The 21,171-nt window shown below is 30.9% G+C and overlaps 1 protein-coding gene across 3 annotated transcripts in view; it reads left to right on the top strand.

The window, feature by feature from the left end:
* LOC129990322 (solute carrier family 2, facilitated glucose transporter member 1-like) overlaps nt 1–21,171 on the top strand; it is a 110,039-nt gene that overhangs the window by 36,221 nt on the left and 52,647 nt on the right. The window contains exon 1 of one of the 3 annotated variants that reach the window (XM_056098159.1): nt 18,671–18,843. The exons of the other annotated variants lie outside the window; for them this stretch is intronic. Coding sequence (XP_055954134.1) covers nt 18,736–18,843 — 108 coding nt within the window. The 5' untranslated portion in view covers nt 18,671–18,735. Of the gene's footprint in view, nt 1–18,670; nt 18,844–21,171 lie in introns of those variants that run through there. 3 annotated transcript variants of the gene reach the window in all.

Genomic DNA, 21,171 nt, shown 5'->3' with positions numbered 1-21,171 from the left:
AAGTTGCACATTCAGACTTCCTCTTTATGGATTTTGCTCAAACTTTGATGAAAAAAAATCTACAAATTTGGTGTAAAGACCATATATTAAATTTCACCAGTCCAACTCAAAGAGTATTGAATTTATCGTGTTCACATAGAGACAGACGCAATTTCAAAAATATATTTTTAAGATTCAGGGGGGGGGGGGTGAAAAGTGAAACTCTCGAATTTGAATTTTCTGACGATTCCAATACTTACTCTTTGCATACTCCATATACGAAAAAGTAAAAACAGTGGAATGGAGACTTATTTCTCTTATTTATTCATTATTATCTCGTATTTCACTTATTCATTCATTCTTATTCTCTTATTATTCTCATTCTTATTCTCTTATTATTATTCTTATTTATTCATTATTGTCTCTTGTTATTCTCATTCTTATTCTTTTATTAGTATTCTTATTTATTCATTATTATCTCTTATTTATTCATTATTATCACAGATGATGAATGATTAATTACAAGTATGCATTTAAAAATTGATATTCTTCCAGAAAAATTTTTAAAAAGTCTCAGAATAGAAAATTTTTTCTGTAAACGAACAAAAGTATCGTCATATGCTTGTTGAATTGTGTAGATAACCATTAGATGCCATTTTCCAATCGATTCAAAGGTAAAATAGAGAAAGTCTTACTTTCTTCAATTCTCTATTTATTTATTTATTTGTGAAATTAATTTTATAAATGCTTATGAATATTTTTTTCATCCGAAGAATGAAAGAAATTCATAATAATCAATTAATCGTCGATGTTAAATGTACATTTTTATGGATTTGTTTCATGCTACCTTAAACAATTAACTGTTTCTTTAAGATATTATTTGAATAGACTTTCTATGATCATCCATTTCAATATCATTTCCTTACTTACTGAAATGATGTTTTTTTATTCGCTTCTGTTTGGTTTCATATTTTCTTTTGCCCAATAATAATAATAAAAAAAAACTAACCAAAGCAAGTCTTTAATTATTGAATAGCGTATCCCTGAAATATTTATGTATTTTTAAGAAAGCAGGGGAAAATTTTTGAAACTTTTTGAAAGAGTTTTTGAGCTTTTGGAAAATTTATACCTTAAAAATATTTTGAATAACACAAAATGTGGATTCTTATAGATAATTCCAAATAGTGCTTTAGAAATTTCGTTCCTAAAATAATTATGCTTTTAATTTAGTGTCAGAAAGTTATACTATAAAATATATCCCTTAGAAATAAGACTCTGAAGTAGATTATATTACCTGCCTACGTGCAGTTACGAACAAAAACTTGTGGTTTTCCTATTACAATTCACTGACCTCATGTATTCTATATCTTATGTCGTTAAAAACCAAGAAAATGGCGCAATGCAATACATGGTTATACAGAAAAAAGACAGGGAAGAATCCGGATATTTCTTGGAAGGGCAACGACTTTATCAGTATACATTTTTTTTTCTAGTGCAATTTGAACCACAAATGGTTAAAGTAAAATAATAAGTTGCTGGTTTATAAAGCAAAATAATAATAATAATAATAACTTGAATAATAATGATAGCATTTCTTCTTTTTCAGTCAAATGCCTGTATGATTTGAAGATATTAAATCAATGAAAAAAGAGAAATAGGGAAATAAATTCAAGAAGAAACTTATATTCTATTGATGAATTGAATTTTCTTCAATTTTCTTAATTTGAAAACAATGCAGCATCTCTTCCTTTTCAGTAAAATGCCTATGTAATTTAAAAATATAAAATTAAATAAAAAAAAGAAAAGTATTAAAAGAAATTCATGAAAAAATTTATATTTTACCTTCATTAAATCAAACTATTTTATTAATTCAATCATATTTTTTTTATCATATGAGAACAGGATGTTGTTTTGGTTAGGAGGTTTTGAAGCTCGAAATCGCGTAGGTAATGAATAAAGCATAAATGGCAATTTTCATCATCATCTTTTAATCGCATATATTTTTTTTACCTGCTTTTACCACTATTGCATTATTATTACGTATGCTTCTTTGAAAGTAGATGCGATTTTAAAAGGTTGACATAGAACTATGACATCATAGCTGTTATTATCATGGAATGTAATTTTTTTCGGAGGAAATTAAATAATTTAATCTTTATAATATGTTCAAAAAACTTCACTCGCGTTTAATAACAGTTTTGATAAAAGTATTTTCTCTTTCCCCCAATGGGGAAATATCACTTCATTCATTCTTAAGTGGGAAACATTGAACGATTTGACTCCTGTTCTAAGATTAATCCATCATGAAGCTGTTTTATGATCTCAGAAATTATAAAATAGCAGTTTGTGCTTACAAAAATATTTTTTTCACAAAAATTCCATATAAATTAATATGTTTAAAAATTTATTGGAAAATAGTTTATCATTTGGAAATCGCATTGCGACGGAAACGTTCGCTATGCAGCTTCCAAACGTAGCTTTCCTTTTTTGAGAACATGGTGTTGTTTTGGTTAAGGGGTTTTGAAGCTCGAAATCGCGTAAGCAATGAATAAAGCATAAATGGCAATTTTCATTTTCAACTTTTTCTTGGCTGGCAAAAACGTTTTGGAGCTCTCATAAACCGGTTTAAACTGGTTAATGACTTAAATTAATTAGGACAAAAAATGACTTAAAAATAATAGTGTTCTCACAGGATAACTTGAAATTTGTGATCTTAGATTTCATTTTTTAAAAATTTATTTAAATTGTGGTTTGTAATGATATATCTCAATCTTGAGAGTAAAAAAAAAGAAAAAAAAAAGAATTGTTTTATTTATTTATTATTTATTTTGGTATTCATTTGAGATTCTAGCCTTTTACTCAACCATTTACTTTCTAAGCTTTAATATTCTTCATGATTAACTATCATTTTTCTTCTAAATCATGAAAAATTAAATGATACTAATACTTATTATCCATACATTTTTTCATTACGTTATTCTTACTAGAACTATTTAATTATAATTTTATTGAGTTTGTAATAAGATGCCAGACAAAATCCATCTATTTCGGAATTTAGAGTATTAAAATATAATCCAACTTCAGATCAGGAATTTCTCGGTTTATGGACAGTTTTTTTTTTTTGTTTCTGAATACAAAGAATTTAAATTACGCACAGTGTTTCGAGTTCTAAACATGCAAGTTGCTGAAATTCAACGTCATAAACTATCAATACAAAATGTAACATTCTTCTCAGAGGAAATCTTAAATGTATAAATTCCCAATCAATTAAGATCCAATTCGTTTTATTATAAAATGCCAGTTTAATTATTGTATACATACCGTAAATGAAGAAAAAAAAATCTCATTACATATGTTAATATGCAAAACTGTGTTATATATGGCTTTTATTTACTTCGTGATAAGAGTTATCGCATCAAATCCAATAAAGTCTTGCTGAACGCGGATTTGCGTGTCATGATTTTACAAATAGAGAGTATCTTAATTGCTTCTATTTAAGTGGTTCAACGCTTAAATTTCATTCATATTAGTACTCTGGAAAATCTTCTATTTTCTATGGATTCTATGGAAAGATTTCTATGGATTGAAAATGTTGCCAAATTATAAAAGCAGTTGACGTTTGAAGAATTTTCATATTGAAATGAAGAAGAAATCGAGAATAACTATTGTGAAAAGGCGAATGAAAAATTGAATGACATTGTAATAATAGCCTACAGTGCAGGCAGTAATAGTAAAAAAGGATAAAGCGCCTTTAACATGCAAGTTAAGGGAATTGGACACCTAAGAATTGTCCAATTTTTTATTGAAAATCAATCTAAATGATGAAAAAAGACATTTTGTGAGAGGCATTGGGAAACTTTGTGGAACTTATAACGAATTTTTTAAAAAGTTGTACCAGCTATTGTCCAAAAAAAATCATATTTTTAAAAATATATTGTATTATTTGCTTATTTACTAAACAGTGATAAAATTAATTTCAATTAATATTTGACTTATTTTTTCTTTTTTTATACCCAATAGTGTTTGTATTTATATAAATGACACAGACTTACTTGATGTGAGCTATGTCAATCATATTTTCTTTCTTTTTTTTACATAGAAAGTTATAACAGTGGGACGTGATTTTGCAGTGCACACTATATTAATCAAGTAATCCCCGCATCAAGTAAGGGTTTATTATAATGCTGTAAATAGCTCAAAAACTAATCATTCATACATTTCAGAAGGAATTATCTATTCTCAATTAATGCCTACATGGCAGACGACCTTCGGAAATATATAAGGTCATGAACTGTCAGTAATACGATATCTCTTCGTTCTTTTTCTTTTCTTTTCTTTTTTTTTTTCTACTCCTTTTTCCTCTTTATTTATTTATTTATTCCTCCTTTCAAATCGAACATGGTAAATCTACAATAAGAAAGCGGCTCATTATTTTCTAATGTCTGTGCACAAACTTTTCATTTTTCTTTTAATCACATTCTATTCTCAACAATTTTTTTTGAAATTTGTTATCCCAGCAAATTTATGAATTCAATTATCAATATTATTAAGTATTAATTAAAATATCTTTTTGTTATATATCATACTTATATTATGTATACAATATATATTTTCTTATAAATATATATATCATTTTTGATCAATAGTTTTCCGATCATTCAAACTCCGACTTTATAGTAATTTTAACTTCCAAGTTGCAGTGAGTTAACAAATTCCTTTCTAAAACTATATAAGCTCTGAATATTTCTTAACGATCGCACTTTTTCCTGCTTTTTCTTTTTCTGTTCTGTTAACTATGTTACTGTCACCATAGGTTGGACAAAGATATCTTGACAAAAACTAAAAATTGGATTATTCGCTGAAAAATATGAAAAATAAAAATCGTTAAAGAACTCCACGGCTGTTTCTTCCAATGGAAATCAAGAACATTTTTCGGTAACATTTCGCGTAATTCAACTACTACTTTGGTTATGGAACTTTTCCCTTGTGAATATTTTGTTACTTAACCAAAATTGATTTGTGTATTCGTCGATTCAACCGATGATTGAATTAGATTATCGAAAAGTGTCATATTTGTTACGTACTTTTCAGATAAAAATCCAGAATCTAAAATGATTCATGTTCGTTTTTCTACAAGAATTATGTCCATTTATGGTTATCATCATTCACTAATGCGTTTTGAATTGCTTAATAGGGTCTTTTTTTATGTTTAAGAAACTGTAGGCGGTAAGACAATTTTTATCTATCAATTCAACGACTTCAAAATGTTTTCTGGGAACATTTTAACCTACTTCATGGTCAAATGAGTCGTTTGTTACCCAGAAGTAGATTATCCAAAAGTGAATCTTCTTTTTTTACAATGACATCAGTCATTAGTTGCATTTTTGGCATTTTTCAAAAAGGTCAATCGTTTCAAGAACTGGATTGAATAATCAGTAGAAATGACCCGTTAAAGATTTCGGAAAAAGCAGTGATAAATGAAATATAAAGATATAAAGAATATTTTATTTGCAATAATAGAAATGATAATTTTCGTTGTGTTTTTTTGTGAGAATTATTTTATTGATAGAATGTTTTTTTTTAATTTAATAGAAGTATACGTTAAATTAGAAAACAGTGTCAATGAGAATATTTTTTTTTCATCAAAAACTCCCAATCATAAAATAGTTTATTGCATTATTCACAAATTATATTTGGTATGAATTTTTCTTAATCAAATATTTGTTATACCCCTTGATATGGACACATATTTCTTTAAAAATATTATTAAACTTAATGCTCAAAAGTGGAATAACATTTATAAGACACAATGACAGATTGTTGTTGTTGTTGTTTTCTTCTATAAATTAAGCTACTTAAATGAAATCATTTCATGTTCAAGTGGTACATGCTTAATATGCCAATTTAATTTTTGAATCCATACCAATTCTTGGTGGATAAAATGAGGAAAGGACGTTCTTAGATTAGCATGTTGTCACGTGAATTGCATATGATTCTCACTTACATTCTAATTAGTTTATTGCTTTTTTACTACAATTAAGAGATTCCAACGAAGGAATTTTCTAATTAGATAGGTGCGTGAGTGACGGCAATCGTGTAAATGATTATTTTGAAGAAAGTGATAATTATTTTTTGGTAACGATCTAAAGATAATAACGACATGACATCTGAGTTCCCCATCTCCCTTTAAACATCCATGCCACCTTAAAAGAATGAAGTTTGACCCTCATGGATTTAATATAAGCAAGGCCCTCATTTAAGGATTTTATATAGAATATTGAATAATGGCTCTGCACTCGGCCCCTTCGCTCCTGGTGCCGAGACTCTATAACAAAAATTCAGTGTAGAAATGTTAAAACATTTGCTCAACTTTTTCCTTTTTTAAAAAATCTTGTGACAGTGGTACTGAACATGAAAGATCTCATTACAATTACACATCACGATGATATTATTAAGAAATTTTTCATTTAGGGCTCTTCATTTTAAGAACAAGCAAGATTATTCTTGAAGAATAATTTAATAAGAATAATGAGAATTCTTCAAGATTATTCTTGAAGAATAATCTTGCTTATCATTTCATCTACCTTTCTGAATTTACTTTCATATAGCAAAAAAATATTTTTTTTTCATGAGAAATTTTTTTATTTTAAGATCTTTAAGAATAATTTTGCTTATCATTTAATCTATCTTGCTAAATTTACTATCATGTAGCAAAAAAAAAAAAAAAAAAAAAAAATCTTAAGAATTTTTTTTATTTTAAGAAGGTTAAGAATAATCTTGCTTCTCATTTAATCTTTCTGACTTTACTCTCATATAGCAAACAAAATATTTTTTCTCTTAAGAAATTTTTAATTTTAAGAAGATGTTCAAGAATAATCTTGCTTCTCATTTAATCTATCTTGCTAAATTTACTATCATGCAGCAAACAAACAAACAAAAAATTCTTCATTTTAAGAAGGTTAAGAATAATCTTCTTTCTCATTTAATCTATCTTTCTGAATTTACTTTCATATAGCAAACAAAATATTTTTCCCTTAAGAAATTTTTCATTTTAAGACGATCTTCAAGAATAATCTTGCTTATCATTTCATCAATCTTTCAGAATTTATTCTCATGCATTTTTTAAATTAAAAACATTATAAAAAAAGAAAGTATTTGTTTTCTTAATTAGAAGATTTTACAAGAAATATAAGCAAAATCATTTCTGTCGCTATAAAAATAATTCTGTTGTGATTCATTCTTCAAGCATATGATTAATCATTTTAAACATAGTAAGAAATATTTTTATGTATTAAGTCATGTGACAAAAAATCGATGTTACCAACATATTCAAATGAATCCATAGGATATTTCAAGAAAGTAAAGCCTAATCCAAGAGCTCCTCAATATGCCTATATCTCAAAATGCATACCTAAAAATACATCATGGATAATTAATCTCTGATCTTTAGGCATGTTATTTTCCTAAATAGCTGTCCTTCATCTATTTGTTTGGCGATTTCATCCTTGACTTTCTGTGCGTACGTCAGAAACAAGGCGCCAAAAATTAATTCCTTCTAGGTCAAGTTTTCGATAAAAAAAAAAGAAATCTGTCGTTTACTTTTTATTTCAATCTAAATATTGCAAAAGATCAAAAGTTTGTAAAGCAAACCAAAAGCTATTTGTGTTCGATATGTTTACACGTCTGTATTACATATTAAAGGAATCTATTCATGTTCAGATGAAATGAGCCAAATAAATTTTATTTTGCATTGCAGCATACTTTTAAGAAGCGCAAAAGACATTATGTTACATCACTATGTGAAGCAACGCGCATATTAATATCAGCTTGTGAAGTCAGACTTGTCATCTGTCTATTACGTCGAATTAAATGATTCCCTCAAATCTCTACTAATAATAAAGATGAATGTATGTGAGTGGGTGTTAACGCTCTACATCGCTTGACCTAGAGTTACCAAACATACCATAAATATAATTTGGGGTGTGGTAATGTGCACCTCCAGCTATTTTTTGAAATTTAATTAATTAAAAATTAATTGAAGTTTTGGCGTTTTTAAATCATAAATTCCGAAAAAATGACAGTATCAAAAAAATTTTACGTGAGTTTAAAATTCAAAAAAAAAAAAAAAAAAAAACTATACCAATTTTTAGCGCAGATTTTTTTTAACGTTTAATTTCTTTTTAAAAAAATATTTTAAACGTATTTTACATCAGTATATTTAATAGTTGAAGTGAACCACAAATCGTTTTCATTATTGCTATTAATATTTCATCCATGTTTTTTTTTCCATTTATCATCAAAATATGAAAATTTGGTTTATTTTTCAATATTGCTTAAAACATGCTTTTAAAAATCTTTTAACTGTTTTTATTTACAATTATTTAATGTCAAAACTAAAAAATGGTTAATTTTTTTTAATATATCCATTTTTAAACATTACTGCTCTTTCCTGTGATATAATTGCATCTATAAAAACATAAACAGAAAATTAGGGAAATGCATAGCATAAGCTTCTAAATCAAAGGGATGTCTTGAAATTAAAATTTTATGTTTCTATATATCTTACCGAATAAATTATTAAGACATAGTTACAGGAAATACTTAATTGAATGTTTAGCAGTTATTAATTTCGGTGCGCCAAAAAGCAGCTAGTTTTAAGTATTCCATTTTTATTGTAGTCAAATATCATGCCCAGAGACGTTTATCATATAATTACGACATCATATTAATTGTCTCCATTACACTCTCTTGATGTCTAAATATCCAGAACCATTTGCTCCAATTTTAAATATAGATGTTTACTGCCTGAAATCGGAAATGTTACCATTTCCAGTTTGCTTCAAGGACAATAACTGATTTTTGAAAACAATCTTCCTCTCCTTCCCAGTAATTTCAGGTTGACCAAGAACTTGCTACAAGAATTTGTTTGTCTTCGGGGTAACCTGATAAGTCATTTTGCTGTTTATCAATGTTAAGTAACAACTAAAGATTTCAGTGTTCTCATAGTTGAAAATGCCAGAAAAAAGTAATTCGTTATCGAAAAGTGAGCTGAAAGTGACCTCTTTCGAAAAAGGAGAAAGGGACAAACTCCTTGACCGACCCCAAAATGTGGCGCCTGTGGTAAAATTTATCATAATTGCTTATTTTTACTTTCAAATGACATATTGATTGCCAATTAATATTGTTAATATTGTTCTGATTGCATATCTCATTTCAAATGCATTCTTATTTGTAAATTCCCATTCTCTATTAAAAATTCTTTTCACAATTTGAAAAAGTTTATCAATTTCTTCTGTTGAACTTAAGTTTGATAACTCCAAATCAATTTTTTTTGTTAATTTAAGCAAATATCAATTATTAAAGTTATCTATTTTTAATTGTTAAAAGAAAAAATATTCAGGTTGCTGTATTTGAAATACATTTATGAGCATCTATTTGAAAAAAAAAAGTTTAAAACTTGAAGAAACGGTAGTTTAGAAAACAGGAGTACTGACTCAAAAGCAACCCTCATGTATTTTATTACTTAAATTCAATAATAACGAAATCCAATAGTTGTTTAGCTTTATCTTTCTTTTAATTTGGCATAAATAACAAATCCCATGTTATTTTTTTTATTTCGAACTATAAAATTCAAATGAGGTATTTATCTGCATGATGGTTTAAAAAGATATCTGGAAAGGGACTCACAAAAGCATAACGAGTTTTATAAAAATGACTAAAATATTTCTGGTGGTTCTATATATAATATAGTTGTTGCACTATAATACAGTTTTTATAATCAATATTAAAATGAAACAGAGGATTTCTAAGCTCCCTCCTCTAGTTTTCTTTTGTGAAATCCCATAATCGATCTTATGTAAGACATGCCATAAGATCGATTAAGTAAATAAACATCATGCTTTAAAAATGAATGAGATTTATTTTGGAATAGATCTTGTATTTTTAAATCGAGGTTAGATGACGGACCATCTAACCCCATTCTCCAAACTTTCTAAAAATCCCATTTTTCAAATCACAACAATGGGGTGAGAGAAGGCCTTTGACCGATGACGGCAGATTTAATATGAATAAGGGAACATTTCACAGAACTTCTGAATGAATCATGGTTTATGATATTTGATTAAAATAGCTGATGGTTTACAAAAATTCTAAATGACTGATGATTTGTGTTGCTTAATTAGAATGACTGACGATTTCCAAAAATTCGAGATGCATGTAATTCTTGTTTTTGTCATAAAAGTATGAAATGAAATAATAGAGATTTTGATGATGGGGAAATTGTGAATAATGATTTTCTTGATAATTAACACAAATTCTAAATTGCTGATGATGTATGATACCTGATTAGAATGACTGATGATTTCTCTAAATTCAAAGTGAATGTAACATTTGTCCATGTCTTTATAAAGGTTCAAAAGGAATAATAGATTATTATGATGATTTCTGTGAGTTTATAGAAGTTCTAAGTTATTGGTGATTTTTGATAGTTGATGATTTACAGAATTCAAAATGTATGCAACACTTGTTTATATCTCTATAAAAATGCCAAATGGAATAATAGAGATACTTGTTGAGACTCTACCTGAATTTCATTTCATTCAGTCGTTTCTCCGCTAATAAGATTCAAAGATGTGGGATCGTAATGTGAAATAATCCACTCGTTATTAATCCGACTCCATTTTATTATCTATCTAAATTACAATTCTATTTACATGCTATATTTATATTTAGTTGCCATATACAAAAACATACATTGGTTTCGCGCGCAGTTAATTCTGATTTTAGAGTTGTAAAAGCAAGTTATAGCTCTAGTATGATTAAAGTTAAAATTAGTTTTTAGCCAAAGGCGCTCGTAACATCCTCCCACCTTTTGATTTTTAAATTAGGAGGTTACAAAATCAAAATTAACAAAATATTGCATTCAAAATATTTAGAAATCAAAACATGAAATGCACATATTTGAAAAGTACATAATAAAGTTTAAAAGTTAGTTAAAACGTGAAGGTTTAACCACTTTTCTTCCACTTCTAGTTTTTGTTTCATAGTCGTTATTTTCCGAGCTCGGGATTTCGATTTCTTCATACGAAGCAACCGGTTCGTTTTTTCTCGCACCCACAGGATCGTCATGGTCTAATTCCAAGGGGTATAAACGTTGCACTGGACGCACAAGTTCCCCACTCGCTGTTTTTAGCTTCACTACTCGGATGCAGCCATCTTTCCCAGGAAACACTTCGATTACCAATCCCAAAGGCCAGTCTAGTCGCTTTTTGATATCACTTTCAATTATAACAATATCTCCCACTTGCACTTGTCTAGATTCCTTTCCTTTTGGCTTCTTCTGGATTAACAAGCTTAGATATTCTTTTCGAAATCTTTTCCTCAAGTCCTCTCGTAATTTTTGTTGATACTGATATCGTTTGGAGATATTTACTTTATCCAAAGTATCCAAATCGGGAACTCCTACCTTTGTAGTCTCTTGAATGAACATTGAGGGAGTCAGTGGAATTAAATCATTCGGATCTTCCGATAGATAATTCAAAGGTCTAGAATTGATGTTGGCTTCTACGTCACAAAGAATAGTGAACATTTCTTCGTAATGAAGCGATGCCTTTCCTAAAACTCTTCTTAAAAGCTTCTTCACCATCTTAATCATGCTCTCAAAAAATCCGCCCCACCAAGCAGCTGTTGGGGGGTTAAATTTCCACTGAATTCTTAAGACGGAGGCTTCATTGACAATCTTGTCCCAATCAAGAGAACCCATCAAATTATTTGTTCCAGTAAAATTTGTTCCGTTATCGCTGTATATAGTCCTAGGTCGCCCTCGTCTTGCGACGAATCTTCTAAAACCTAGAAGGAATCCATTAGTTGAAAGACTCTGTATTAATTCCAAATGAATGGCCCTATATACAGCGCAAGTAAAAAGCAAGATCCAGGCCTTTTTCCCATCCTTTAAATGAAGCGGCCCTGCTAAATCCACTCCAGTGACTTCGAATATCAAGGCTTCCCGTACACGATCTTCCGGTAGTGGCGCAGGAATTGATTCAATTTTCTTGCTCGTATATCTTTTGCATCTTATACACCTTGAGAGCACTTTCTGGACAGTTTTTCGGCCCTGCAGAATCCAAAATTTTTGACGGATATCTGTTAGGACAACTTGAACTCCAGCATGGGAAGAGATCAAATGATGTTCGAAAATCAATCTCTCCACTAATGGGTGCTTACAAGGCAATACTAGAGGGTATCTAAAATTTTCTTCATCATCTCGTCTAGTAATTTTAGTTTTCAATCTAATTAGTCCATCAGAATCATTAAACACACAGAGTGATTTAAGTTTTGATCTTGCATCTTCGTTATTAAAGGTTTCTTGTTGCACGATTTGTATCACCTTTCTTTCGGCGGCATCTAGTTCTGCAACAGTTAAAAGATCTTTCATCTTGTTAATTGGATTTCGGCAATTTTGTACAAATCGTAGCATCCATGCTATCATTCGCACAATTTTGGAATATCTTGAGAACTTGTACAAATACCAGGATTTATTCAGATCTGTAGAGTTGACTAAAGTTACGACCCTCTTTTTCCTTTCCCGGAAAACCTCTTCAAAATTGTATTCAGAGTCTGTCGCTGGCCATTCTTCTTCTGGAAGTTTCAACCACTGTGGGCCCTCCCACCATCTCGATTTCAAAAATCCTTGGATTGAACAACCACGGGAAGGGAGATCAGCAGGATTGCAAGTGCCTGGGAGATGCTTCCAAGCATCCTTTGAAGAAAGACTTCTTATTTCTTCTACTCTGTTATTCACGAACGTACCCCAATGATCTTCTTTTTGAATCCAATGAAGAGCAACAGAAGAATCTGTCCAATAAAAAGTAGGTACGTCTCTCAAAGACATAGAATTTTTAATATCTGAAGTTAACCTAGCTCCAATGCAGCATGCTAGTAATTCTAGACGAGGTATTGTAATAACCTTTAAAGGTGCTACTCTACTTTTTGCCTCTATAAAATATATTTTGACTTCCTCTCCCAAGGTATTTCTCAAAAATACGACAGTACTGTATGCAACTTTGCTGGCATCACAAAAGGTATGAAGACTTAGTCCTTCGGTGCAGCCATTGATCTTTACACATCTAGGGATCTTAACTTCAGACAGCAATTTCAAATCAACAATCAAAGTTTTGAATTTTTTCTGAATGTCATCTGGTAGAATTTCATCCCACCCTAAGTTTCTTTTCCAAATATTTTGCACTAAGAGTTTTAAACATATTGTCACAGGACATAAAAATCCAAGTGGATCAAATATCTTTTGAGACGTTGACAGAATATTTCTTTTACTGCAAACATCAAAATTAAATTCTGTATTTTGTAAATCACAGAAAAGGAAATCTTCATTTGTATTCCATAACAGTCCAAGTACTGAGGTTGGAACAGTTGGCTCGTCCCGACTTAGGTCCCTTGTATATTCCCAACCTCGAAGATCAAAACAAGCCTTGGAAAGCAACAGCTTTGCTTCTTGAATGAATCGGGTAAGATCATCTTCATTGCGCACGGATGTCACACAGTTATCTACATAAAAGGAATTCTTCAATATTTCGGAGGTTTCAGGAAAGCACTCTTTACTTTCCTCTAGATGATTCATCAAAACCGCTGCCAAGAGGAAAGGACTACAAGTGAGGCCAAAAACAAGACGGCGGTGACGAAGTATCTCAAATTTTCTTGTTTCGTAATCTTTCCACCAAAGAAATCGCAAAACATCTTGATCCTCTTTTGCAATTGAGATTTGAAGAAAGGCTTTTTTAATATCAGAAATTACCCCAATGTTATTTTGTCTGAATTTTCTTAAAATGGGTGGAATTTGCTCTATTAAATTTGGTCCCTTTTCCAGACAGTCATTTAAGGACGGAACTTTCTTAACTCGACAAGAAGCGTCAAACACTGGACGTACTTTGGTTGATGAGTTTTCCTTAAAAACACCTCGGTGCGGCAAATAATAACTTGGATTTCCCTCCTCCATTTTGGGCACTTTCTCTATTATATTTTCCTCAAGCCATTCTTCAAAAACAGCCTCATATTCTGCATATTTCTTTTCATCTTTTAACTTTTGTGAAGTACGGATACAACGTTGTTCAGCTGTGGATCTATTGTCTTGTAGAATTTCTTTTGCTTCTATCCAAGGTAGCTTAACTATGTATCTGCCATTTTCATCTCTATCCACTGCTTTCATAAAATGATCCATTGCGTTTCTTTTCATTTCTTCTTTAGATTTAGTTTCAACTGGATCCATAATACCTAAAGTTTCTAATTTCCAAAGATCAGAGATAGAGCTATTTTGTATTAGCATTGAAGTCACCAGTTGAGCGGAAGTATTTTCCTCTTTTCCTCCAAAAACTTTACCCATGATCAGCCAGCCTAATTTTGTTTCATATGCTACTAATCCACATTTCAGAGCATATATATTTCCTGAGAATAACTGTCCGCAAAAGTCAGCTCCTATCAGCAATTCAATGTTCGGACAATCTTTGCCTTGATCAGAGAGTATTATATTCTTTTTCTTCAACTCCTTTTGCCAATTTCCTTTGTGGATCCGAGGTATTTTTCCGCATATAATTGGTTGATCGAGGACTTGCATATCGTAAGTGAATCCCGTATTCAAATTCTGAAGGGTTATTTCATATAGTCCATGATCTTGTTTTTCTAACGTAGATCCACCAAATACCGAATGTATGATATTTTTAACTTCAATGGGCCTCAGATTCATTTCTTTAATTGTTTTCTCTAATAAGTATGATCGCTGCGAACCACTGTCAATAAGAGCTCGTACTCTGCGTGTTTTTCCTTCTGCTTTAATATTAACTTGCAATGTTTGAAGGAGAACTTCTTCAGCAGCACACTGATTGGATAAATTGACATTTAGATTCTCTTCCACCTCAGGTGTTTTGACTTTTGGTTTGTTTGTTGGCAGATCTGGACACATCAAAATCCAATGCCTCTTATTACAAAGCAGGCACTGTACATTTGACTTGCAAATTCTTGACCTATGGCCAGGCTTTAAACAAGTGAAGCAGCATTTTTTATTTTTCAAAATCTTTTGTTTCTTTTCAAAATCAAATTTTTTGGCATTGTAACATTCTTTGCTTTCGTGAGGGTTTTCACAAAAAACGCAGATGGTATTATGTTTTCTTTTTTCTGTACCTCCTGAAAACAAATCTGTAGCAGTAGCCACAGAATCAGAATTCCTCTCCTTACACACCTTAGGCGCAAATCCTGATCTCGCTAAGCGAATTCTTTCCTCACCTTCTATTTCTGTTTTCAGAAAGAGTAATAAGTTTTTCAGTTTTTCTGAATAAGCATTGCTTTCCGGGTCATGATTTGCTATTATAATTGGATTACGCAGCCATACCCTGAATATATCTTCAGGTATGCAGGATTCCACCAGGGGGAAAAGCATTGCTGAATACTTGTCTGATGTTAAACCAATTGATTCTAGAGCTCTTAAGTAAGTTTCTAATTTATCATAAATTTGCGACGTGCTTAATTTCCTTTTAGCTTCTGAAGCATTTATTATAACTAATTTTAGTAGCTCACGAACGTAGTATTCAATAAGCAACTCATCCTTTCCGAAACGCGATTTTAAACTTTCTATTGCCTTGCAATAATTCGCATTTGTTGGAGGATAACTGTCTATAATTTCCCGAGCTCTAGTTCCTTCACTTACACATTGGATCAAATATTGAAATTTGTCTTCATTTTCTAATTTATCATCATCATGAATACGCTTAAATTGACTCCAGAAAGCCAGCCAATTCTTAATTTCACCGTTAAATTTAACGAGTTCTATTTTAGGTAACTTAAGTTTTCGTTTAATTCTAGGAGAAACAGAACCAACGCTTTCCTTTTCAGCGTAAGAAAGTTTAGTCAAATATATGTCCACATTTACTTTCGCTTCAATCATTTTTGTGCTATATTCTTCGATTTTCATATACTCATCTTCATACTTTTCGGTATCAGAATTTTCCAGAAGAAAACTACATATTTCATTATCTAATTTGGCCAAATCCGAATAAATTCGTTCCAAATTGCCGAAAAGTGATTTAATCTCTTTTTCCTGAGGTTCATCGACCTTTAATCTTTCAATTAAAACATTATACGTTTTCGTAAAGTTAGATCTAATAGGTATTCGCTTCTTAACGGACATCTCCATTTTTATTTCACTACTTAATTCTTATTGCAAATAAAAACAGACGTACCGTATTTTTAGCAATCACGTCCGGGTTCACCACAATGTTGAGACTCTACCTGAATTTCATTTCATTCAGTCGTTTCTCCGCTAATAAGATTCAAAGATGTGGGATCGTAATGTGAAATAATCCACTCGTTATTAATCCGACTCCATTTTATTATCTATCTAAATTACAATTCTATTTACATGCTATATTTATATTTAGTTGCCATATACAAAAACATACATTGGTTTCGCGCGCAGTTAATTCTGATTTTAGAGTTGTAAAAGCAAGTTATAGCTCTAGTATGATTAAAGTTAAAATTAGTTTTTAGCCAAAGGCGCTCGTAACAATACTAATGATGATAAAATTCTGAATGATTGGGATTTCAGGCAATTTACTAAGATTCGGAATGACTTATGATTTATGGATGATCAGACTAGCTAATGAATTCCCAAAATTCAAAAGACGTTAAAGACTTGATCATGCTAATATGAATGTGTGAAATGAAATATAGGAGAATTCTGATGAGGAAGAAATTCTGAATGCTGATGATTCTTAACAATTTACGGAAATTCAAAGTGACTGATAATTTATGATGTCTGATTATAATGGATAATGATTTTCCAAAATTCAAAATTCCTGAAAGATTGCTCATATTATTATTAAAGTTTGATCTTCTAACTTAATATATAAAAATTTCCAAAAACGCGGGGAAAATACCATCTTAAAATCAGATCTTTCCGACTGTAACAGAAAATATTTTCTTCATTAATAATATGAAAGAAATGATATGGGTAAATCTAAGTCAAGATATACCAAATATTTTATTCTAAAGGATATCTATAGAAGAAATAAACCAACCTTATGACTAACAGCATTCCTTTCCTTTAGAATAAATGCTAAACTGAAAAGAGTTTTTATAGTACTCTATATAGTACTATAGTATAGTATAGTATATAACACGTTTTATTTGCAATTATGGTGCATGCAAGTATTTTTTTATTATTTCGGACAAGTATACAAATATACTTATCTTATTTCAATGCATATTTTGAAACAGGCGAATAATTGATGTGATAGTTATTACAACTTATACTATCTAGCCGATAAGATAGCTTTAAATTCTGTTTTAAGTACTAATGGCTTTCTTGATGAAAGAAAGATGCTGAAATATTACTCAAAGCGTTGCAACTCCTGGGTTTTTAAACAACTTTTTGAATTGTATTTTCTTTATTAATTAAAATGATAACATTCAAAGAAGATCAAAAGGGTATTGCCATCCTAAACAAAATCTTTATGAAAAAACAATCTGTGATAACTCGCGCAGTTACTTAAAAAAATTTTCAAGTTTTTTACAAAGGTCGAGCATTGAAACTTTCACAATCTGTACATAATTTGAAGGGGAAAAAAAGGTGGCAGAAAGATGCAGAGATTAAGTAAATCTCTGCATCTCTAAATGCAATTCTTGAGTTTTTAAACATTTTTTTTAAATTGCATTTTTTTTTTACTTTATTAATTGAGTTAACATTTGATAAGGTTAAAAGGGTACTATCAGATTTTATTATATAAGAAAATTTATGAGCCCAAGATATATCATAAATGGGCATTCTCTCCCTTCTCTCCCCCCCCCATTCCATACATTTCAAGAAAAATCTCAAAAACATTGCTTCATTAGCTCTTCTTCCCCATTGTCCTTCATTTTCTTTAGATATAATAAATCAAAACCTTAATATGTTTCAAAAACAGGTCCGATTTCACCAATTTTGTGCACCAATTTATTTCACCACTCTGCATGCATAACTAACCAATCGGCAATCTCTGTGTTTATTCAGGAATTATAGCTTAAAATAATATACATATATAGTTTTAAACAATAACAACATAAAATGTAGTTTATCAAACTTGATTGGCATGACTAGAATTAATACTGATAAAATTGTTTGCGAATAACTGGTCGTCGAAGGCAACTAGTGATATATTATAGACACCATTCATAAGAATTCATGGTAAAACTATAACGTTGGCTATTTATCAAAGACGAAGAAAAATCGAAAATGAAAGATTTCGTGAAAATGAATGGATAAAAAAAATCTATATATGTACCTTAGAACTGTTATTTTCTCCCGATGATGGAAGACGTCTTACTGATGTCACTACGAAGGTCATTCTTCTGTGACGTGATAGAAATGGACCTGCCCTCTCTTCGCTTTTATATTGATTTCAAATACTTTAACTAAAAGCTCCAGGCACCTTTAACACTTCTACTGCATCAATATTTCCTCCTGTGTTGTTTGTTTCTCCCGCCAGAAGACGACCGCTTCTTGCAGACAGCAGAATCAACAACAATTATGCGGTACATGTATAATATCAAGATCATTAAACGGGATCACTTCACCTGCAACGTGCATAATCTTTTCCGCATGAGCTTTTGCATTATCGAATTCCGTTTGTTGCTGATGTGATTCCAGAAGAAAACAGAAAATCGTGAATCCAAGAAAACAGGAATTTTATTTGCTGTTGCCATTTTTTATTGTTTATAATGAATTATGAGAGAGTCAGAGTGAGTTATTGTGCCCTACCGACTATTGTAGAGGAGAGAGGTATATTTTCTCTAGAAAATGGAATTGGTTACAAGGATCAGAAAAAGGTCAGTACATTTCTTTTCAGTCTCATCGGGAAGCAATGACGTAGAAAAGGTAGATGGCACCGAAATCAAAATATTTATTTTCCACTGGTCTGGTTTGTAATCATTGGATAAAACAAGGTTGGAACTTCCTCCTTTTGACTTTCTGCTTGCTTCCACAATAATACATGCATTTTGAACTTAATTTAGCGGTATCCAAGATAAAGAAACCCTATCAATCTAAAACGGATAAGCAAGTATTTTATAAACCATCGGGCGAAAGTTCAAATAGGGTATTAAATAAAATTTGGTATCCATTTTGAGGCTAAAATTGTAAATCATGGCTGATATTGTGGACTAGAATTCCAAATTATTATTACAAAATTTTTATTTAATAGCTTCGTAATATGGTGAAGAACATACAGCGAATATCTTGGAGCCACCTCTCCATCAATAGAATACAAAATTTGACGGAACAATCTACAATTCTTGCCCCAATTTTAGCCCTGATCTAAAATTTTATCCACAAAACAGACCAAAATTTTATTTATTTAAATTATGTTTGTCTTTACTTCCTCATATACAAAATAGAGAAATTATTACAATCGTCAAAAAATTCGAACTCCTGATTTTGACGAAACTCCTCGTTTCAGACCACCCTGGGTTCGAAAAATATATTTTTTAAAAATGTTTGTCCTTCTGTCTGTTACAAAGACAACTGAAAAACGCTTTGAGTTCTACGGACGAAATTTGGTATACGGTTTTTACATGAAATTCAAAGATTTCTATCAAATTTTCAGCAAAATCCGTACAGAGGAAGTGCGTCCCGCTGTTCAAATATAAATTAATACGATAATCACAAAACAAAGAGAGCTAGATAGTCGAAATTCGGTACAAAGATTTGACAACCCTAATGTTGACATTTATCAAATTTGCAGCCAAGTCCAACAAGGTATTGGTCATCTCTCGGTCTATATTTTCTGAATATTGGTATGATTTGAGATTTTATAACTGCATGTGTAGTTTTGTGTCAATCGGCTTGGGAAAAATGCGTTTAAAACACAACTTCAATTTTTGGATACTATTAACCTCACGCTAGGGATAAATCGCCAAAAAACTCGCCAAGGATGACACGATAGATTCAGTAAAAATCGCCAAATTCACGCCAAAGGTCAGATTTATTAATATTTCGTAACTACTGTATGCGAATAATATGCAATGCATTCTCTGGGATATTAATTTTATTAGAGAATATGCTAGAAAGTTTTGGGGTGACCATTACCACTGATTTTAATTATCGCTCTCAAATATCCACGAACAAAACAGATCAACAAATTGTCAGATTTGACGAAAAATTTAATGCAGACTTAAAATTTTGTTGAAAAATCGGTATATTAAATTTCGTTCATATAGCTCGTAGCGTTTTTGAGTTAACCATGTTCAAATTCATACCTCTCTCTGCTACTGATTTCATCCAAATATTGATAGAAACAATAAATTTGATATACAAAATTGTATCGCTCTAGTTCACCGCATTTTTGAGCTATCATGTTGATAGAGTGAATGACATAATTCTGAATATGTGTTTTTCGAATTCGAGGGAATCTGAAATGCGGAGATTTCTCAGAATATCTCGAGTTCAAAGTTTTTAACACTTACAATACTTTATCTCTTTATACTTCGTATTTGTGAAAGCTAGAACGGTATAACTACTTTTCTTTATTTAATTCACTGTAGTGCTTTTAATTTATATTCACTTGCACAAGGAAGGATATTGATGCCGTAATATATTTCCGAACTCGGAGCTGCAATTAGGAGGGTAACAAGGACTGGCAAATAAATAGTTTACACTTTCACGGATTTCATCTAAAATATGACAGAAATTTACAGCTTTGGAATAAACGCTTACTGAATTTCACTTTCTAGTTTGAGTTTGATAGCTATTGTGTTCCCAAAGGGAATGATTTATACTTATTTAATTCTAACCAAAATAATAAGTATGTAAGATGCAACCACTGAGAGTAGTAGTTCACCCCCATTATGTTACCATTAAGTAGTTGATCCCTAAAACTTCCTAGAATACTCTAATAAATGTACTTGTGTAATATTAAATACATTCCAATGGCGAATAATATTTATGAAAGAGCCGGTGTCCTGGCATAGGGGTAGCGCGTCTTCCCCGTGATCTGGGCGTCCCGGGTTTGAGTCCCGGTTTGGGCATGGTTGTTCTTCTGTTGTTCTATCTGTGAGATGTGTGAATGTGCCCTCCTGTAAAAAGGGGTTGTGCAAGCGAATGAGTGATGCGTGAGTGGCAAAGTCGTACTCTTGGCCCTAGTTGGCGCTGCTATAAAA

This window comes from Argiope bruennichi, chromosome 1, assembly GCF_947563725.1.
Source record: "Argiope bruennichi chromosome 1, qqArgBrue1.1, whole genome shotgun sequence".
Lineage (NCBI taxonomy): Eukaryota > Metazoa > Arthropoda > Arachnida > Araneae > Araneidae > Argiope > Argiope bruennichi.
The sequence above is the reverse complement of the archived record's forward strand: the minus strand, read 5'-3'. Positions and strand labels throughout refer to the sequence as shown.